The 17,979-nt window shown below is 44.1% G+C and overlaps 1 protein-coding gene across 1 annotated transcript in view; it reads right to left on the minus strand.

Annotated features, from left to right (window-relative positions):
• LOC111950467 (protein FAM168A-like) overlaps nucleotides 1-17,979 on the minus strand; it is a 50,527-nt gene that overhangs the window by 14,755 nt on the left and 17,793 nt on the right. Inside the window, 4 exon segments of the mRNA XM_023968074.2 lie at nucleotides 3,282-3,299; nucleotides 3,302-3,331; nucleotides 3,334-3,357; nucleotides 11,063-11,154. Of these exon segments, the coding sequence (XP_023823842.1) occupies nucleotides 3,282-3,299; nucleotides 3,302-3,331; nucleotides 3,334-3,357; nucleotides 11,063-11,132 (142 nt within the window). The 5' untranslated portion in view covers nucleotides 11,133-11,154.

Here is a 17,979-nt window from a genome sequence, read left to right on the forward strand (position 1 = left end):
CCATCTCAATAGGGTTGAGGTCGGGTGATTGTGGAGGCCAGGTCATCTGATGCAATACTCCATCACTCTCCTTTCTTGTTCAAATAGCCCTTACACAGTCTGGAGGTGTGTTTTGGGTCATTGTCCTGTTGAAAAACAAATGATAGTCCCACTAAGCGCAAACCAGATGGGATGGCGTATCGCTGCAGAATGCTGTGGTAGCCATGCTGGTTAAGTGTGCCTTGAATTCTAAATAAATCACTGACAGTGTCACCAGCAAAGCACCCCCACACCATCCCACTTCCTCCTCCATGCTTCAAGGTGGGAACCACATCAGCAGAGATCATCCGTTCACCTACTCTGTGTCTCACAAAGGCACGGCGGTTGGAACCAAAAATCTCAAATTTGGACTCAGTTTTCCACCGGTCTAATGTCCATTGCTGGTTGGCCCAAGCAAGTCTATTCTTCTTATCGGTGTCTTTTAGTAGTGGTGTCTTTGCAGCAATTTTACCATGAAGGCCTGATTCATGCAGTCTCCTCCTCAGAGGCTGGTAACTCTAATGAACTTATCCTCTGCAGCAGAGTTAACTCTGGGTCTTCCCTTCATGTGGCGGTCCTCATGAGAGCCAGTTTCATCATAGTGCTTGATGGTTTTTGCGACTACACTTGAAGAAACATTCAAAGTTCTTGAAATGTTCCGGATTGACTGACCTTCATGTCTTAAAGTAATGATGGACTGTCATTTCTATTTGCTTATTGGAGCTGTTCTTGACATAATATGGGCTTGGTCTTTTACCAAATAGGGCTATCTTCTGTATACCACCCCTACCTTGTCACAACACAACTGATTGGCTCAAACACATAAAGGAAAGAAATTCCACAAATTAACTTTTAACAAGGCACACCTGTTAATTGAACTGCATTCCAGGTGACTACCTCATGAAGCTGGTTGAGAGAATGCCAAGAGTGTACAAAGCTGTCATCAACACAAAGGGTGGCTACTTTGAAGAATCTCAAATATAAAATATATTGTGATTTGTTTAACACTTTTTTGGTTACTACATGATTCCATATGTGTATGTTCATAGTTTTGATGTCTTCACTATTATTCTACAATGTAGAAAAAATGTCAAAATAAAGAAAACCCTGGAATGAGTAGGTGTGTCCAAAACTTTTGACTGGTACTGTACACACAAGAGAGTGCGCAGTGCACACCACCACAACACACCAGAGAATACACACACACACACACGACGCCCACTACAGCGCACGCACGCACGCACGCACGCACGCACCACGCACGCACGCACCAGCACGCACGCACGCACCACACACACACACACACACACACACACACATCACACACACACACGCCCACACACACACAGCACACACATACTACACACACACCACACACACCACACACAACCACCCACACACACATATATAGAAACATAAAACATTTCACACATTCAACACACTACTGACATACAAGCATAAACAACACACACACACATCTTTCATCCATTCCATTGTCGAACTTGGGCTTAATTTCGGATGCGCATTAATCTTATGTTTCATGCCTAGTGAACATGACCCGGCCCAGTACGGCAGTGCTGCAGGGCACTGTAGAGCGACAACATGACCCAGCCCAGTAACGGCAGTTGCTGCAGGGCACGTGTAGAGCGACAACATGACCGGCCCAGTAACGCAGTGCTGCAGGGCACTGTAGAGCGACAACATGACCCGGCCTCAGTAACGGCAGTGCTCAGGGCACTGTAGAGCGACAACATGACCCGGCCCAGTACGGCAGTGCTGTCAGGGCAACTGTAGAGCGACAACATGACCCGGCCCAGTAACGGCAGTCCTGCAGGCACTGTAGAGCGACAACATGACCCGGCCAGTACGGCAGTGCTGCAGGCGCACTGTAGAGCGACAACATGACCCAGCCAGTAACGGCAGTGCTGCAGGGCACTGTAGAGCGACAACATGACCCACCCAGTAACGGCAGTGCTGCAGGGCACTGTAGAGCGACAACATAATGACCCAGCCCAGTAACGGCAGTGCTGCAGGGCACTGTAGAGCGACAACATGGCACAGCTCTCATCTGACCTACTTCACTCCCACTCTCTGATGATCAAACCCTCTGGAGCTCCAGCGAGAAATGCAGTAAAACCAGACTCTGCACATAACAAATATGGATCACCACACACCACAACACAAACTACTAGCTACCAAGCTAGGGTAAATTCCATTTCAGCTCAGTCAATTCAGGAAGTAAACTGAAATTCAGCTCCATTTTTCTCTCACAAGAAGCATTGAGGAATATTTGAATTGAATATCTTACTCGAAATTGAAAAGGAATTGACCCCAACCCTAATACCTACCCAACCTTTGCCTCCATGCACAGATTGGGGAGATGCATCCTATTGAAACTACATTATTTCATTCCTAGCTAGCACAGGAGATGCTAGAGAGACCAACACTGCTTCTAGCCATCTCAACAACCAACAGTATTAAGTGTTTACGGTAATAAAATGCACAACAAACCCCAGGTTATCACTTTCACTAACTGACAAACATCTCAAGCCATCCTCTAACAACAAATGGCAATGTAACCACAACATACAAGAATTGTTTATCACAATAAATCAGAAAATAAATTAGGAATCATCTTATTAACAGTAATTCTAAGTCATTCTCAAGTTCACACCAAAACACAACATTACACACAGACCCACACACATTTCTGTAAGACCGTTCCAGAGCACTGTGTGGATACAATATGAACAAACCCTCTCGCAGCTCTACATAAGAGTTCTCAAGGCATTGTGAAGGCTCGGGGTGAGTTTCCTGTAGGTACAGATCTAGGATCAGCTTTCCCTCACCCAATCTTAACCTTAACCATGACTGTGAAAATGTTAAACTGACCCCATGTTGAGAGGTGGTGTTGTGTGTGTGTGTGTGTGTGTGTGTTGTGTGTGGTGTGTGTGTGTGTGTTGTGTGTGTTGTGTGTGTGTGTTGTGTGTGTTGTGTGTGTGTGTGTGTGTGTGTGTGTGTGTAGGTGTGTGCGCATGTGGGTATTTTTACCTTTGAGTAGAATTGCACTGCAATCTGATTCATATAGTGTGTGTTGTATCACGTGTGTATATTCTTACCTTGGGGATAGAGTGGACTGCTGGTTTGATCAACACTGCATGTGCATGTCTGTGTGTTTGCGTGGCATATTTGAATGTGCATGCGTGCAAGTTTGTGTGTGCTTGTTTTGTGCGTGCATGCATTTTTGCGTGTGTGTGTCTTACCTTGGGGATAGCCTGGATGCCAGTCTGGTAGAGGTTGGGTGTATAGGAGGAGTCTGAGGATAACCTGCAGGATAGCCTGAGAACAGAGAACAGGGCCTTTAAGAAGATCATCACCTGTGGGTGTGTGTGTGTGAGTTTGTTTGGTTTGTTTGTTTTGTTTGTTTGTGTTGTGTGTTGTGTGTGTGTGTGTGTGTGTGTGTGTGTGTGTGTGTGTGTGTGTGTGTGTGTGTGTGGGTGTGTTGTGTGTGTGTGTGTGTGTGGTAGTACATGCAATTTAATATATGAGTGGATGTGTTGTAAGATGAAAGGTCAAAGGTAGGACAGCACAGAGACAGTGTTGTTCCAGAGTGCCTGTCTGGATGGGATAATCACATGTTATTACTCTATGGATCCTCCATCTCGCCACATCCCCGTCACAGTGATTTACAGCGCAGCCGCGCCCTCCTGCACCTGATTCATAAAACAATTGGCCAGGACAATGCAGTGGATGCAACCCATCCATATAGGTTGGATGTCAGTGATTGCGTGAAGTTGCTGACAGTTCAGATAAGATAAGGTTGAAGTCTCCTGGGTCGTATTCATTAGGGTACCGACTGAAAGAAAACAGACTGAAACAGGGAGCGACTGCCTGAACTTGTTCAATATAAGAAATGCTTGCTTTCGTTTTACATTGCAAAACATTTCGTTTTGTCTTAATTAATGAATATGACACTGGTTCAGTTTCAATGGGATGTATTGAGGTACTTGGTGACTCATAGGTGATCTTATATCAAAGGAAATAGGAAGGAAGTGCTTTAGAAGAGGAAACGTGCCATCCAGGAACGGTAACTATAATCTTTTAAGCTATTATCTCTGAATAATACAGGAGCTATGAAGAGATTGAGATAAAACTGTCCACTTTGACTGTTTGTTGCAGCTCGTTCCAGTCGCTAGCTGCAGCGAACTGAAAAGACGAGTGACCCAGTGATGTGTGTGCTTTGGGAACCTTTAACAGAATGTGACTGGCAGAACGGGTGTTGTATGTGGAGGATGAGGGCTGCAGTAGATATCTCAGATAGGGGGAGTGAGGCCTAAGAGGGTTTTTATAAATAAGCATCAACCAGTGGGTCTTGCGATGGGTATATAGAGATGACCAGTTTACAGAGGAGTATAGAGCGCAGTGATGTGTCCTATAAGGAGCGTTGGTGGCAAATCTGATGGCCGAATGGTAAAGAACATCTAGCCGCTCGAGAGCACCCTTACCTGCCTATCTATAAATTACATCTCCGTAATCTAGCATGGGTAAAATGGTCATCTGAATCAGGGTTAGTTTGGCAGATGGGGTAAAAGAGGAGCGATTACGATAGAGGAAACCAAGTCTAGATTTAACTTTAGCCTGCAGCTTTGATATGTGCTGAGAAGGACAGTGTACCGTCTAACCATACTCCCAAGTACTTGCATGAGGTGACTACCTAAAACTCTAAACCCTCAGAGGTAGTTATCACACCTGTGGGGAGAGGGGCATTCTTCTTACCAAACCACATGACCTTTGTTTTGGAGGTGTTCAGAACAAGGTTAAGGGTAGAGAAAGCTTGTTGGACACTAAGAAAGCTTTGTTGTAGAGCATTTAACACAAGCTCACATCAGGGGAGGAGCCAGCTGAGTATAAGACTATCATCTGCATATAAATGGATGAGAGAGCTTCCTACTGCCTGAGCTATGTTGTTGATGTAAATTGAGAAGAGCGTGGGGCCTAGGATCAAGCCTTGGGGTACTCCCTTGGTGACAGGCAGTGGCTGAGACAGCAGATGTTCTGACTTTAAACACTGCACTCTTTGAGAGAGGTAGTTAGCAAACCAGCACAAAGACCCCTCAGAGACACCAATACTCCTTAGCGGGCCCACAAGAATGGAATGGTCTACCACATCAAAAGCTTTGGCCAAGTCAATAAAAATAGATGCACAACATTGCTTAGAATCAAGGGCAATGGTGACATCATTGAGGACCTTTAAGGTCGCAGTGACACATCCATAACCTGATCGGAAACCAGATTCCATACCAGAGAGAATACTGTAGACATCAAGAAAGCCAGTCAGTTGATTATTTACATTATTTTCCAACACTTTTGATAAACAGGGCAAAATAGAAGTAGGCCTATAACGGGATCAGCTTGATCTCCCCTTTAATTAAAGGATGAACCGTGGCTGCCTTCCAAGCAATGGGAACCTCCCCAGAAAGGAGAGACAGGTTAAAAAGGTCAGAGACAGGCTTGGTGATGATAGGGGCAACAGCCTTAAAGAAGAAAGGGTCTAAACCATCTGACCCATATGTTTTTTTGGGGTCAAGTTTCAGGAGCTCCTTTAGCACCTCGGACTCAGTGACCGCCTGCAGGGAGAAACTTTGTAGCGGGGCAGGGGGAAAAAAGGGAGAAGCGTTGGGGCTAGTCGCATTAGAAGCGGTGGGAGGTGAGGAAATGTTGGACGGGCAAGGAGGCATGGCTGAGTCAAATAGGAATCCTGACTTCATGAAGTGTTGATTAAAGAGCTTAGCCATGTGCTTCTTGTCAGTAACAACCACATCATCAACATTAAGGGACATAGGCAGCTGTGAGGAGGAGGGTTTATTTTCCAGGTCTTTAACCGTTTTCCAGAACTTCTTGGGGTTAGACCCACAGAGAGAGAACTGCTCCTTAAAGTAACTAACTTTGGCCTTCCGGATAGCCTGAGCACACTTATTTCTCATTTGCCTGAACGAGACCCAGTCAGCCTGAGTATGCGTGTGCCGAGCTTTTCGCCAAATGAAATTCTTGAGGTGGAGTAACTCTGCAAGATCACGGTCGAACCAGGGGCTGAACCTGTTTTTAATTCAAAATGTCTTTATGGGGGCGTGTTTGTTAACAATACCACTGAAAATATAAAAAAAGAATGTCCAAGCGTCTTCGACAGAGGGGATCAAGCTGATTTTATACCATTTTATGGAGGCCAGTTCATGAAGGAAGGCTTGATCATTTAAGTTTTTGTGCAAGCGTCTATGACAAATCAGGACAGGTTGTTTCAATGAGCAGCCATTATGAACACGGGCTGTAAAACAGTGATCACTAAGGTCATTACAGAAAACACCAGACTGATACCTATCAGGATTATTTGTGAGGATAACAGAGGGGAGTAGCCTTTTCTGGGTGTTTGGAGTCATACGTTGTGGGATTGGTAATAATCTGAGAAAGATTTAGGGAGTCCCATTGCTTTTGGACTTGGTCAGGCGGTTTAAGTATGTCCCAGATTAGGTCACCTAGCATGACAAATTCAGACTTAGTGTAAGGGGCCAGGAGAAAGCTTAGGGCAGGTAGGGTACAGGCCTGTGCTGATGGTGTACGATAGCACCCAGCAACAGTCAACAAAGAGCTATTTGAAAGTTTAGTGCATAAAACCAGCAAAGACTTTCTGGAGACAACCGCGCACTGAAAGTGATCCTTGGTAAAGATTGCCACTCCCGCACCTTTGAAAGATCTGTCTTGCCGAAAAAACACTCTTCCTTAACCACGTCTCAGTAATGACCAACACATCTGGATTGGAGCTGTGAATCCACACTTTCAATTGATCCATTTTAGGTAATAAACTTCTAGATATTAACGTGCAGAAAACCCAGGCTTTTACGAGAGCAGAAATCAGTGAAGCAGATATCAGAGCACAAGTTAGAATTGTGGTTAGCAACAGTAGATGGGTCAGGGTGTACATGCGCATTTCCAGATATCATCAGCAGTAATACAATCAGGGCACGGCAGAGGACAGGGAGAGCTCTGCAGTGCTGATTTATGACATTTGAATGTGCATTAGATGGCAACAAGATCCTATTGTACAGCAATTTCATCAGGTAACATGAATACAAAGCCGGTGAGAGGTGGTTAGAATAGGATGGGAGGCCAACAGTCTGTGTAACCAATAGAGAATCACTTTCTGAAGGCACTGTATGTCTCAGTTAGGTCACACGGAGTGAGCAGATCCACCTAAAGGGAATGTTCTCAATAATACTTAATGGGCGTAGAACAAGGCCCTGTCCTCGTAAGTATTCATGACCACTTGTCACCCTAGAGAAAGACTGAGTCCCAAATGGTACCCTATCCCTATAAACAGTAGTGAACTTATATTGACCAGGGCCCATAGGGTGGAAATCAGATGGAAACTTAAAGGCACACAGCATTTTCCTGGAAATTGAAAAGAAGCGGTTGGGGAAGATACAGAGAATAGAGTACAATGCTTACAGCTAGTCTAAGAAGCAGTATATCTGTTCTATGTTCACTATTTCTATCCTTCCCCTTAATTGGTTGAGTTTTTGAATCATTTACTTTCAATTTTTTACAGCAGCTTCATACAGCTGAAAATACAATATTTTTGGTTATGAAAAACATATTTCACAGGGGTTTAGATGGTACAATGATTCTCTACACAATGACTGCTTATTTTGTCACAAACTGAAATTAGGTCAACTAAACTCAGCAAAAAAAGAAATGTCCCCTTTTCACGACCCTGTCTTTCAAAGATAATTCGTAAAAATCCAAATAACTTCACAGATCTTCATTGTAAAGGGTTTAAACACTGTTTCCCATGCTTGTTCAATGAACCATAAACAATAAATGAACATGCACCTGTGGAACGGTTGTTCAGACACTAACAGCTTACAGACGGTAGACAATTAAGGTCACAGTTATGAAAACTTAGGACACTAAAGAGGCCTTTCTACTCACTCTGAAAAACACCAAAAGAAAGATGCCCATGGTCCCTGCTCATCTGCGTCAACGTGCCTTAGGCATGCTGCAAAGAGGCATGAGGACTGCAGATGTGGCCAGGGCAATAAATTACAATGTCCGTACTGTGAAGACAGCGCTACAGGGAGACAGGACGGAAAACTGATCGTCCTCGCAGCGGCAGACCACGTGTAGCAACACCTGCACAGGATCGGTACATCCGAACATCACCTGCGGGACAGGTACAGGATGGCAACAACAACTGCCCAAGTTACACCGGGAATGCACAATCCCTCCATCAGTGCTCAGACTGTCCGCAATAAGCTGAGAGAGGCTGGACTGAGGGCTTGTAGGCCTGTTGTAAGACAGGTCCTCACCAGACATCACCGGCAACAACGTCGCCTATGGGCACAAACCCACCGTCGCTGGACCAGACAGGACTGGCAAAAAGTGCTCTTCACTGACAAGTCGAGGTTTTGTCTCACCAGGGGTGATGATCGGATTTGCATTTATCGTCAAGGAGTGAGCATTACACCGAGGCCTGTACTCTGGAGCGGGATCGATTTGGAGGTGGAGGGTCCGTCATGGTCTGGGGCGGTGTGTCACAGCATCATCGGACTGAGCTGGTTGTCATTGCAGGCAATCTCAACACTGTGCGTTACAGGGAAGACATCCTCCTCCCTCATGTGGTACCCTTCCTGCAGGCTCATCCTGACATGACCCTCCAGCATCACAATGCCACCAGCCATACTGCTCGTTCTGTGCATGATTTCTTGCAAGACAGGAATGTCAGTGTTCTGCCATGGCCAGCGAAGAGCCCGGATCTCAATCCCATTGAGCACGTCTGGGACCTGTTGGATCGGAGGGTGAGGACTAGGGCCATTCCCCCCCAGAAATGTCCAGGAACTTGCAGGTGCCTTGGTGGAAGAGCGGGGTAACATCTCACAGCAAGATCTGGCAAATCTGATGCAGTCCATGAGGAGGAGATGCACTGCAGTACTTAATGCAGCTGGTGGCCACACCAGATACTGCCTGTTTCTTTTGATTTTGAACCCCCCCCTCCCCTTTGTTCAGGGACACATTATTCAATTTCTGTTAGTCACATGTCTGTGGAACTTGTTCAGTTTATGTCTCAGTTGTTGAATCTTGTTATGTTCATACAAATATTTACACATGTTAAGTTTGCTGAAAATAAAAGCAGTTGACAGTTAGAGGACGTTTCTTTTTTTGCTGAATCATCTCCTTCCTGAGGCTACACACCACCCACACAGCCAAATCTGACTGTACCAACACACTGAAGAAACCTGCAAAGCCGAAACATCTGTGTAAGCTATCCCTGATGCAGTGAAAACATATTTTAAAATTAAGTAAGCTTTATTGGAGTGCGGCCCCATCACAGTTTTTTGCTTATTTGAATTTATAGGTTTTACGCCACAACCAACATTTTGGGAGAGCGCGATAGTCCTCTTTTAATTATCAGTATCTGAGATGACATGGAGGGGGCCCCAACCACACTCCTTTGGTCAGCTGTCCCCAGGATGTGTGTCTGTTTGTGTGTGTATGCTCCTGCGTGTGTATCCCCCGGCCTCCCGCCACACAGACTCCATCACACAAGGCTACTGCAACCCCTGCAGGTGTCTGTCCTTTCTCTTAACTCGCTGATCAGCTGCAGCCTAAGGTTGAACAGCAATGCATTATTGGTATGAAGAAGCGACAAGAGAGAAAGAGAGAGACCATTGAGAGCTGAGAGCACCTTTAAAATAAACTCCCTCTTATCAAAGCCGGCGCTGTGGTAACAGCTTGGCCAATGAATCACTAGTCGAGTGGTAGTAACGGGCCCTGCCCCCTCGAGCCAGTGAAGGAAAGCACCACCAGTGTAATCACATTTCTATTTCCACACTCTATGTCCTCTTCTCCTCTTCCCTTTTCTTGTCTTCCTGACTTATTTTTTTCCACCTGTCTTTGTACACGCCATGTGAATACTCAATTTTCACACAGACAGATCATTCAATGCATAGACTCATCCAGTGATGAATGCACTCATAGCCGCGGGAAGTAGTTTGGGGGTGGGGGTGTATCATCTATATTGGTCACCTAATACAGGACTAGTAAAGGCCCAGTGCATTACTTTTGTGAAAAAAATGTAAACTAAATGTATTTGAGTGTTTACCAGCATTTGAGTCTGATAATTATCTGTACAACAATTAATCTGATAATACTTGTAGAATATAAAAATACTTGCTTGATATACAATATGTTTTCCAATTTCTTGAAATACTTGGAAAATGCAACTTATTTCTATGTGAAAGCTGAAATCATCTATTAATTCCTTTTCCATTTTATCCAGAGCAACTATACATTTTCATACTGGTCCCCTGTGGGAATCGAACCCACAACCCTAGCATTACAAGTGCCATGCTCCACCAACTGAACCACATCATCACACCACATCAGCACAATCCACTTGACGTCTCAATGTACTCAATTACTGTATTTTGCATGGTTTTCTTCATGGTGATGGTAAGGCTACAGATACAAACCTAGATGACCAGCTTTTAAATTGTCCGCTAATATTAGTTAAGGCCCAGTGCACTACTTTTGTGAAAAAAATTGTTTATGTCAGCGGGGACACCTCAAATGCTGCACTGCCCTTGTAAAACAAAAAATAATAATTCATCTCCATCATAAACACAGTCATGAGGATGACAGAAGTGAAACTGCAAAGCAACTGAAATGAATTAAAGCACAAAAGAGAATCAAAGTAATTTCAGTTATTGCCAAGTAATTTCATTTTATTGCAGACGTGAGACAAGGAGAGCAGGGAAAGGATGTGGAGGAAATATGTAGGCGATCTAACGCATATAATTAAATAGAGCATCATCCACCTGGAGTAAATGATATATCTCTATGACGTAACTAATCAGTATAAGAACATGATAGAATGCATCTAAAGCTATACATAGGCCTTGCCGAATGGGCCAAGAAATGTTAAGGGAGTACCTGACCACTGTATTGGTACGGTATTGCTGGTTGCTTTTGTTGTTGTTGTTTTGGCACTCACCTGCGTATGCCATGTTCTTGGGGTTCCCGTACGGTGTCCCGGGCTGGACAGGACTATACACAGGATTCATGTCGGAAGACAGTCTACTCTTACTGCAGGGAGAACAGACAGACAGAGAGAAAGAGACAGAGAGAGACAAAAATAAAAATACATTTGCAATTAAGTTTTGGAAACATCTACAATACAGTGACCCCCTCTCATATCATTACCAAGCCCTGCAAAGAACTGAGCAAAGAAAAGAGTCCCTCATCCAGCTGGTCGTGGGGCTGAGTTCACAAACCTGTTCTAGTAACACACTGAAGCCTCAGGACCAGAACATCCAATCAATCAGAATAAACCAAATTACAACACAGTCAAAACAAAACTACATTGCTTATTGGGAAACACAAGCACAAGCACAAAGCAAACTGCAGTGCTATCTGGCCCTAAATCGACAGTACACCGTGGCAAACTATTTGACCATGGTTACTGATCAAAACCTTAGAAAAACCTTGACAAAGTACAGGCTCAGTGAGCACAGCCTTGCCATTGAGAAGGGTAGACACAGGAAAACATGGCTCCCTGTAGAGGAAAGGCTGTGCAACCACTGCACAACAGCAAAACATGAGACAGAGCTGCAATTAGAGAGTGTAATTTACCTCTCTGATGAGGATAGGCTACCCATCCTGTTGGGGGAGGACGCAGAGAGCGGTGGGTTGGCAGCGCACTACATTGCTGCCTGCCATAAGATGAGGGACAGTGTCTGACAGACCAATCAACCTGCACATGTCCTCTATGCTTATTGTTCAATGTATGGTTATTTTGACCCTTGGTTATTGTTGTTACTGTTGTCCAGTTGACAATTTTGATTATTATTATTTTAATATTGTTTTGGCAATATGTACATTGTTACGTCATGCCAATAAAGCAAATTGAATTGAAAAGAATTGAGAGAGAGAGAGAGTGAGAGAGCGCAAAAGAGAGAGAGACATGAACACAAAGTGAGATGAAAAACATGTCTTTCAATAGTTATTCATTGAGAATATGCATTAGCTCAGAGGTCCTCATCTTGGAAGTGTTCCAGAGCCAGCTTGAAGACATTTGACGTCGGCATAACTAAATTGTACTCCACAAAAACTACAGTAACTTTCATAATATTGTAGCAGGTATGATCTTGTAATTCGTTTTTTACGATGTCCGTGAGAAGGCAGCAATATATTTTCACTGGTTAAAAGTAATCCGGGAGAAAATGCCAAGCACACAATACAATCGTTACTCACAAAAATCGGAAAAGAAAACTATTATGGTATGATGAGCATTACGGTAGTTTTGACTGTTTGGAACATGGGTAAACAGTAAGAACACACAAAGTACAAACGTGACATACAAGGAAATTATTCAGCCTGAGCACTTTTGTTCTCCATCCTTTTTTCTCCTATCCACAACTTCTCTCCACCTCCACCTTTTTATCACACTGTTTCCACCACCAATCTCTTACACAAAAATGCACGTTTCATATTGGACAAGATCAGGCAGGCCCTCCCTGTTTCAGTCTATTTTCCCCAATGAACCATAACATGGGCCTGGTTTCCTCATCAGCTGTGTGACCATTGATCAGTCAAACTAGATGAAAGTGGCCTCCCGAGTGGCACAGCGGTCTTAGACACTGCGTCACAGTGCCACTAAAGTCTGGGGTTTGATCCAACCATCCGTGACCGGGGGCCCCATAGGGAGTTGCAGCGATGAGACAAGATCGTAACTACCATGGATATCACACAATTGGGGGAAAAAAAGGGGGTATAATAATAAAATAAACTAGATGAAAGCAATATGATAAAAGGTAAAATACACACAGGGGTTTCCCGCCATGTTGCCCGCCTATCCAGTCCTTTCAGTTCAGTGATCAAAATGACACATTGAAACACAAAGAGGTTTTGAATTGAAAAAGAGAGAGGAGATGGAGGAGTAGCCAACCGGAGGACATATCAGCAGGGTGTATTACAGTTTATGACATACAACAGTTTTTTGGAACAATGTTGTCGATTTTCGAAACAGTACACACAAGACACAGGACTGAGACCTTTTGCAAAACAGTAAATGCATTTTTTTAACGTAGTTGCCTTCTCAAAACAGCAAATACATTCATCAAAAGAGCATGACTGCCTGCAAAAAGATTATCACAACCATACTAATCTCTTGTGGACAGGTGCACGTAACATAAATGGTAGTAGCATCTGTCGACTGTGTGACGCCACGACTAACGAGGAACTTGGTCACTGATCATTTGGACAAATCATGACTTCGCAGGTGCTCACATCTTCGGAAGGGGAGGGGACATTTGGCCCATAGACTTGCCTGAAACTGTCTGAGAGTTTCCTTTCAGAGAGGTAGTCTCGGTAGTACATTTTCTGACGCAATTACGCAAGATTTTAGTGTCCAAAAATATAACCACATATACCCCTTGAGTCAAGCTGACAAAACAGGAATTGAGTCTATCTATTATAAAATCCCATTTATCAACAGACTTTCTTTGCAGTCACTAAATCAAGTATCAATACAACTATCAAAAGGTGCAATATTATGGGCAATTACTCTCCTTTTTTTCACAAAATCATTTCATACACATAAAATCAAATATTGTTCGTGAGCAAAAAGAAAATGGAAAATAAGCACATTGTGTGCAGGATTAATTAATCGGTTTCATCACAATCCAATTCCATGTATTCAAGTGAATTCAGAAACTATTCAGACCCCTTCCCTTTTTCCACATTTTGTTGAGTTACAGCCTTACTCTAAAATGGGTTCAATAAAAACAAATCCTCATCAATCTACACACAATACCCCATAATGACAAAGCTAAAACACATTTTTAGAAAAACAGAAATACCTTATTTACATAAGTATTCAGAACCTTTGCTATGAGAAACCAAATTGAGGTGCATTCTGTTTCCATTGATCATCCTTGAGATGTTTCTACAACTTGATTGGAGTCCATCTGTGGTGAATTCAATTGATTGGACATGATTTGGAAAGGCACATACCTGGCTATATAAAGGTCCTACAGTTGACAATGCATGTCAGAGCAAAAACCAAGCCTGAGGTTAAAATAATTCTCCATAGAGCTCCGAGACAGGATTGTGTCGAGGCACAGATCTAGGGAAGGGTACCAAAAAATGTCTGCAGCATTGAAGGACCCCAAGAACACAGTGGCCTACATCATTCTTAAATGGAAGAAGTTTGGAACAACCAAAACTCTTCCTCGAGCTGGCCGCCCAGTCAACCGAGCAATAGGGGGAGAAGGGCCTTCGGCAGGGAGGTGATCAAGAACCCGATGGTCACTCTGACAGAGCTCCAGAGTTCCTCTGTGGAGATATGAGAACCTTCCAGAAGGACAACCATCTCTGCAGCACTCTACCAATCAGGCATTTATGGTAGAGTGGCCAGACAGAAGCCACTCCTCAGTAAAAAGCTTGAGGAAGAGTTTTGGTGGTTCCAAAACTTCTTCCATTTAAGAATGATGGAGGCCACTGTGTTCTTGGGGTCCTTCAATGCTGCAGACATGTTTTGGTACCCTTCCACAGATCTGTGCCTCGACACAATCCTGTCTCGGATCAATTGAGAAACAAGATTCTCTGGCCTGAATGTCAAGCGTCACGTCTGGTGGAAACCTGGCACCATCCCTACAGTGAAGCATGGTGGTGGCAGCATCATGCTGTGAGGATGTTTTTCAGCGGCAGCGACTGGGAGACTAGTCAGGATCAAGAGAAAGAGGAATGGAGCAAAGTACAGAGAGATACTTGATGAAAACCTGCTCCAGAGCACTCAGGACCTCATACTGGGGGCGAAGGTTCATCTTCCAACAGGACATCGACCCTAAGCACACAGCCAAGACAACGCAGGAGTGGCTTCGGGACAAGTCTCTGAATGTCCTAGAGTTTCCCAGCCAGAGCCCAGACTTGAACCCGATCTAACATCTCTGGAGAGAACTCCCCATCCAACCTGACAGAGCATGAGAGGATCTGCAGAGAAGAATGGGAGAAACTCCCCAAATACAGGTGTGCCAAACTTGTAGTGTCATACCCAAGAAGACCCAAGGCTGTAATCACTGCCAAATGTGCTTCAACAAAGTACTGAGTATAGGGTCTGAATACTTTTTTTTAATACATTTGCAAACATTTCTAAACCTGTTTTTGATTTGTCATTATGGAGTATTGTGTGTAGATTGATGAGGAACATTTTATTGAATCAATTTTAGAATAAGGCTGTAACGTAACAAAATGTGGAAAAAGGAAAGGGGTCTAAATACTTTCCGAATGCACTGAACAAAAATATAAACATGTAAGGTGTTGGTCCCATGTTTCATGAGCTGAAATTAAAGATCCCAGAAATGTTCCATATGCACAAAAAGCTTACTTCTTTTTACATCCCTGTTAGTGAGCATTTCTCCTTTGCCAAGATAATCTATCCACCTGACAGGTCTGGCATATCAAGAAACTGATTAAACAGCATGATCATTACACATGTGCACTTTGTGCTGGGAACAATGAAAGGCCGCTCTAAAATGTGCAGTTTTGTCACACAACAAATGCCACATGTCTCAGGTTTTGGCATGCTGACTGTTGCCAGAGAATTGAATGTTGATTTCTCTACCATAAGCCGCATCCAACGTCGTTTTAGAGAATTTGGTAGTACGTCCAACCGACCTCACAACCGCAAACCTCGTGTAACGACGCCAACCCAGGACCTCCACATCCGGCTTCTTCACCTGTGGGATCGTCTTATACAAGCCACCCGGACATCTGATGAAATGGAGAACTATTTCTGTCTATAATAAAGACCATTTGTGGGGGAAAAACTCATTCTGATTGGCTGGGCCTGGCTCCTCAGTGGGTGGGCCTATGCCCTCCCAGGCCTACCCATGGCTGCGCCCCTGCCCAGTCATGTGAAATCCATAGATTATGGCCTAATGAATTTATTTCAATTGACTGATTTCCTTATATGAACGATAACTCAGTAAAAACGTTGAAATTGTTGCATGTTGCATTTACATTTTTGTTCAGTATATAAACTCAGCAAAAAAGAAACGTCCCTTTTTCAGGACCCTGTCTTTCAAAGATAATTCGTAAAAATCCAAATTACTTCACAGATCTTCATTGTAAAGGGTTTAAACACTGTTTCCCATGTTTGTTCAATGAACCATAAACAATTAATGAACATGCACCATAGACAATTAAGGTCACAGTTATGAAAACTTACGACACTAAAGAGGCCTGTCTACTCACTCTGAAAAACACCAAAAGAAAGATGCCCAGGGTCCCTGCTCATCTGCGTGAACATGCCTTAGGCATGCTGCAAGGAGGCATGAGGACCTCAGATGTGGCCAGGGCAATAAATTACAATGTCCGTACTGTGAGACGCCTAAGACAGCGCTACAGGGAGACAGGACAGACAGCTGATCGTCCTCGCAGTGGCAGACCACGTGTAGCAGCACCTGCACAGGATCGGTACATCCGAAAATCACACCTGTGGAACAGATACAGGATGGCAACAACAACTGCCCGACTTACACCAGGAATGCACAATCCCTCCATCAGTGCTCAGACTGTCCAAAATAGGCTGAGAGAGGCTGGACTGAGGGCTTGTAGGCCTGTTGTAAGGCAGGTCCTCACCAGACATCACAGGCAACAATGTCGCCTATGGGCACAAACCCACCGTCGCTGGACCAGACAGGACTGGCAAAAAGTGCTCTTCACTGACGAGTCGCGGTTTTGTCTCACCAGGGGTGATGGCCGAATTCGCGTTAATCATCGAAGGAATGAGCATTACACCGAGGCCTGTACTCTGGAGCGGGAGCGATTTGGAGGTGGAGGGTCCATCATGGTCTGGGGCAGTGTTTCACAGCATCATCGGACTGAGCTTGTCGTCATTGCAGGCAATCTCAACGCTGTGCGTTACAGGGAAGACATCCTCCTCCCTCATGTGGTACCCTTCCTGCAGGCTCATCCTGACATGACCCTCCAGCATCACAATGCCACCAGCCATACTGCTCGTTCTGTGCATGATTTCCTGCAAGACAGGAATGTCAGTGTTCTGCCATAGCCAGCGAAGGGCCCAGATCTCAATCCCATTGAGCACGTCTGGGACCTGTTGGATCGGAGGGTGAGGGCTAGGGCCATTCCCCCTAGAAATGTCCGGGAACTTGCAGGTGCCTTGGTGGAAGAGTGGGGTAACATCTCACAGCAAGAACTGGCAAATATGGTGCAGTCCATGAGGAGATGAACTGCAGTACTTAATGCAGGTGGTGGCCATACCAGATATTGACTTTTTTTTGTAGGAAGAGAGGTGACAATTTTGACCCCCCCTTTGTTCAGGGACACATTATTCCATTTCTGTTAGTCACATGTCTGTGAAACTTGTTCAGTTTATGTCTCAGTTGTAGAATCTTGTTATGTTCATACAAATATTTACACCTGTTAAGTTTGCTGAAAATAAAAGCAGTTGACAGTGAGAGGACGTTTATTTTTTTTGCTGAGTTTATTACATAGGCTGGTTAGCTGACAGGTTTGTAGATTTTCCATCACCAAACAGAAAAACAATGCAGAATAGAAATACAGAAATGTGAATAGAATGGAGGAACACAACTGATTTGAATGGGTAGGCCTAAATCCACACCAAAGCAAACCTCTAAAACGGAAGGTCACAATGTTGGAGATGACAACTTAGAAGTAAACCAACTTCATTGTCTGCATCTGTGCATGCAATGTTGTCAGAAATCATAAAAATTAGACAGTCCCCATTGCCTAGACCTTGCCATGTATTGTACATGAATTTGCGCTGATGGAGTGATTTTGAATTTTGTGCACTTGTATTTACTGATTGCTGGAGACAATACACACATTTGCACACATTTCTCGTCTGATGAAAACAATGTTTTAATA

This window comes from Salvelinus sp. IW2-2015, linkage group LG23 (genome assembly GCF_002910315.2).
Source record: "Salvelinus sp. IW2-2015 linkage group LG23, ASM291031v2, whole genome shotgun sequence".
NCBI lineage: Eukaryota > Metazoa > Chordata > Actinopteri > Salmoniformes > Salmonidae > Salvelinus > Salvelinus sp. IW2-2015.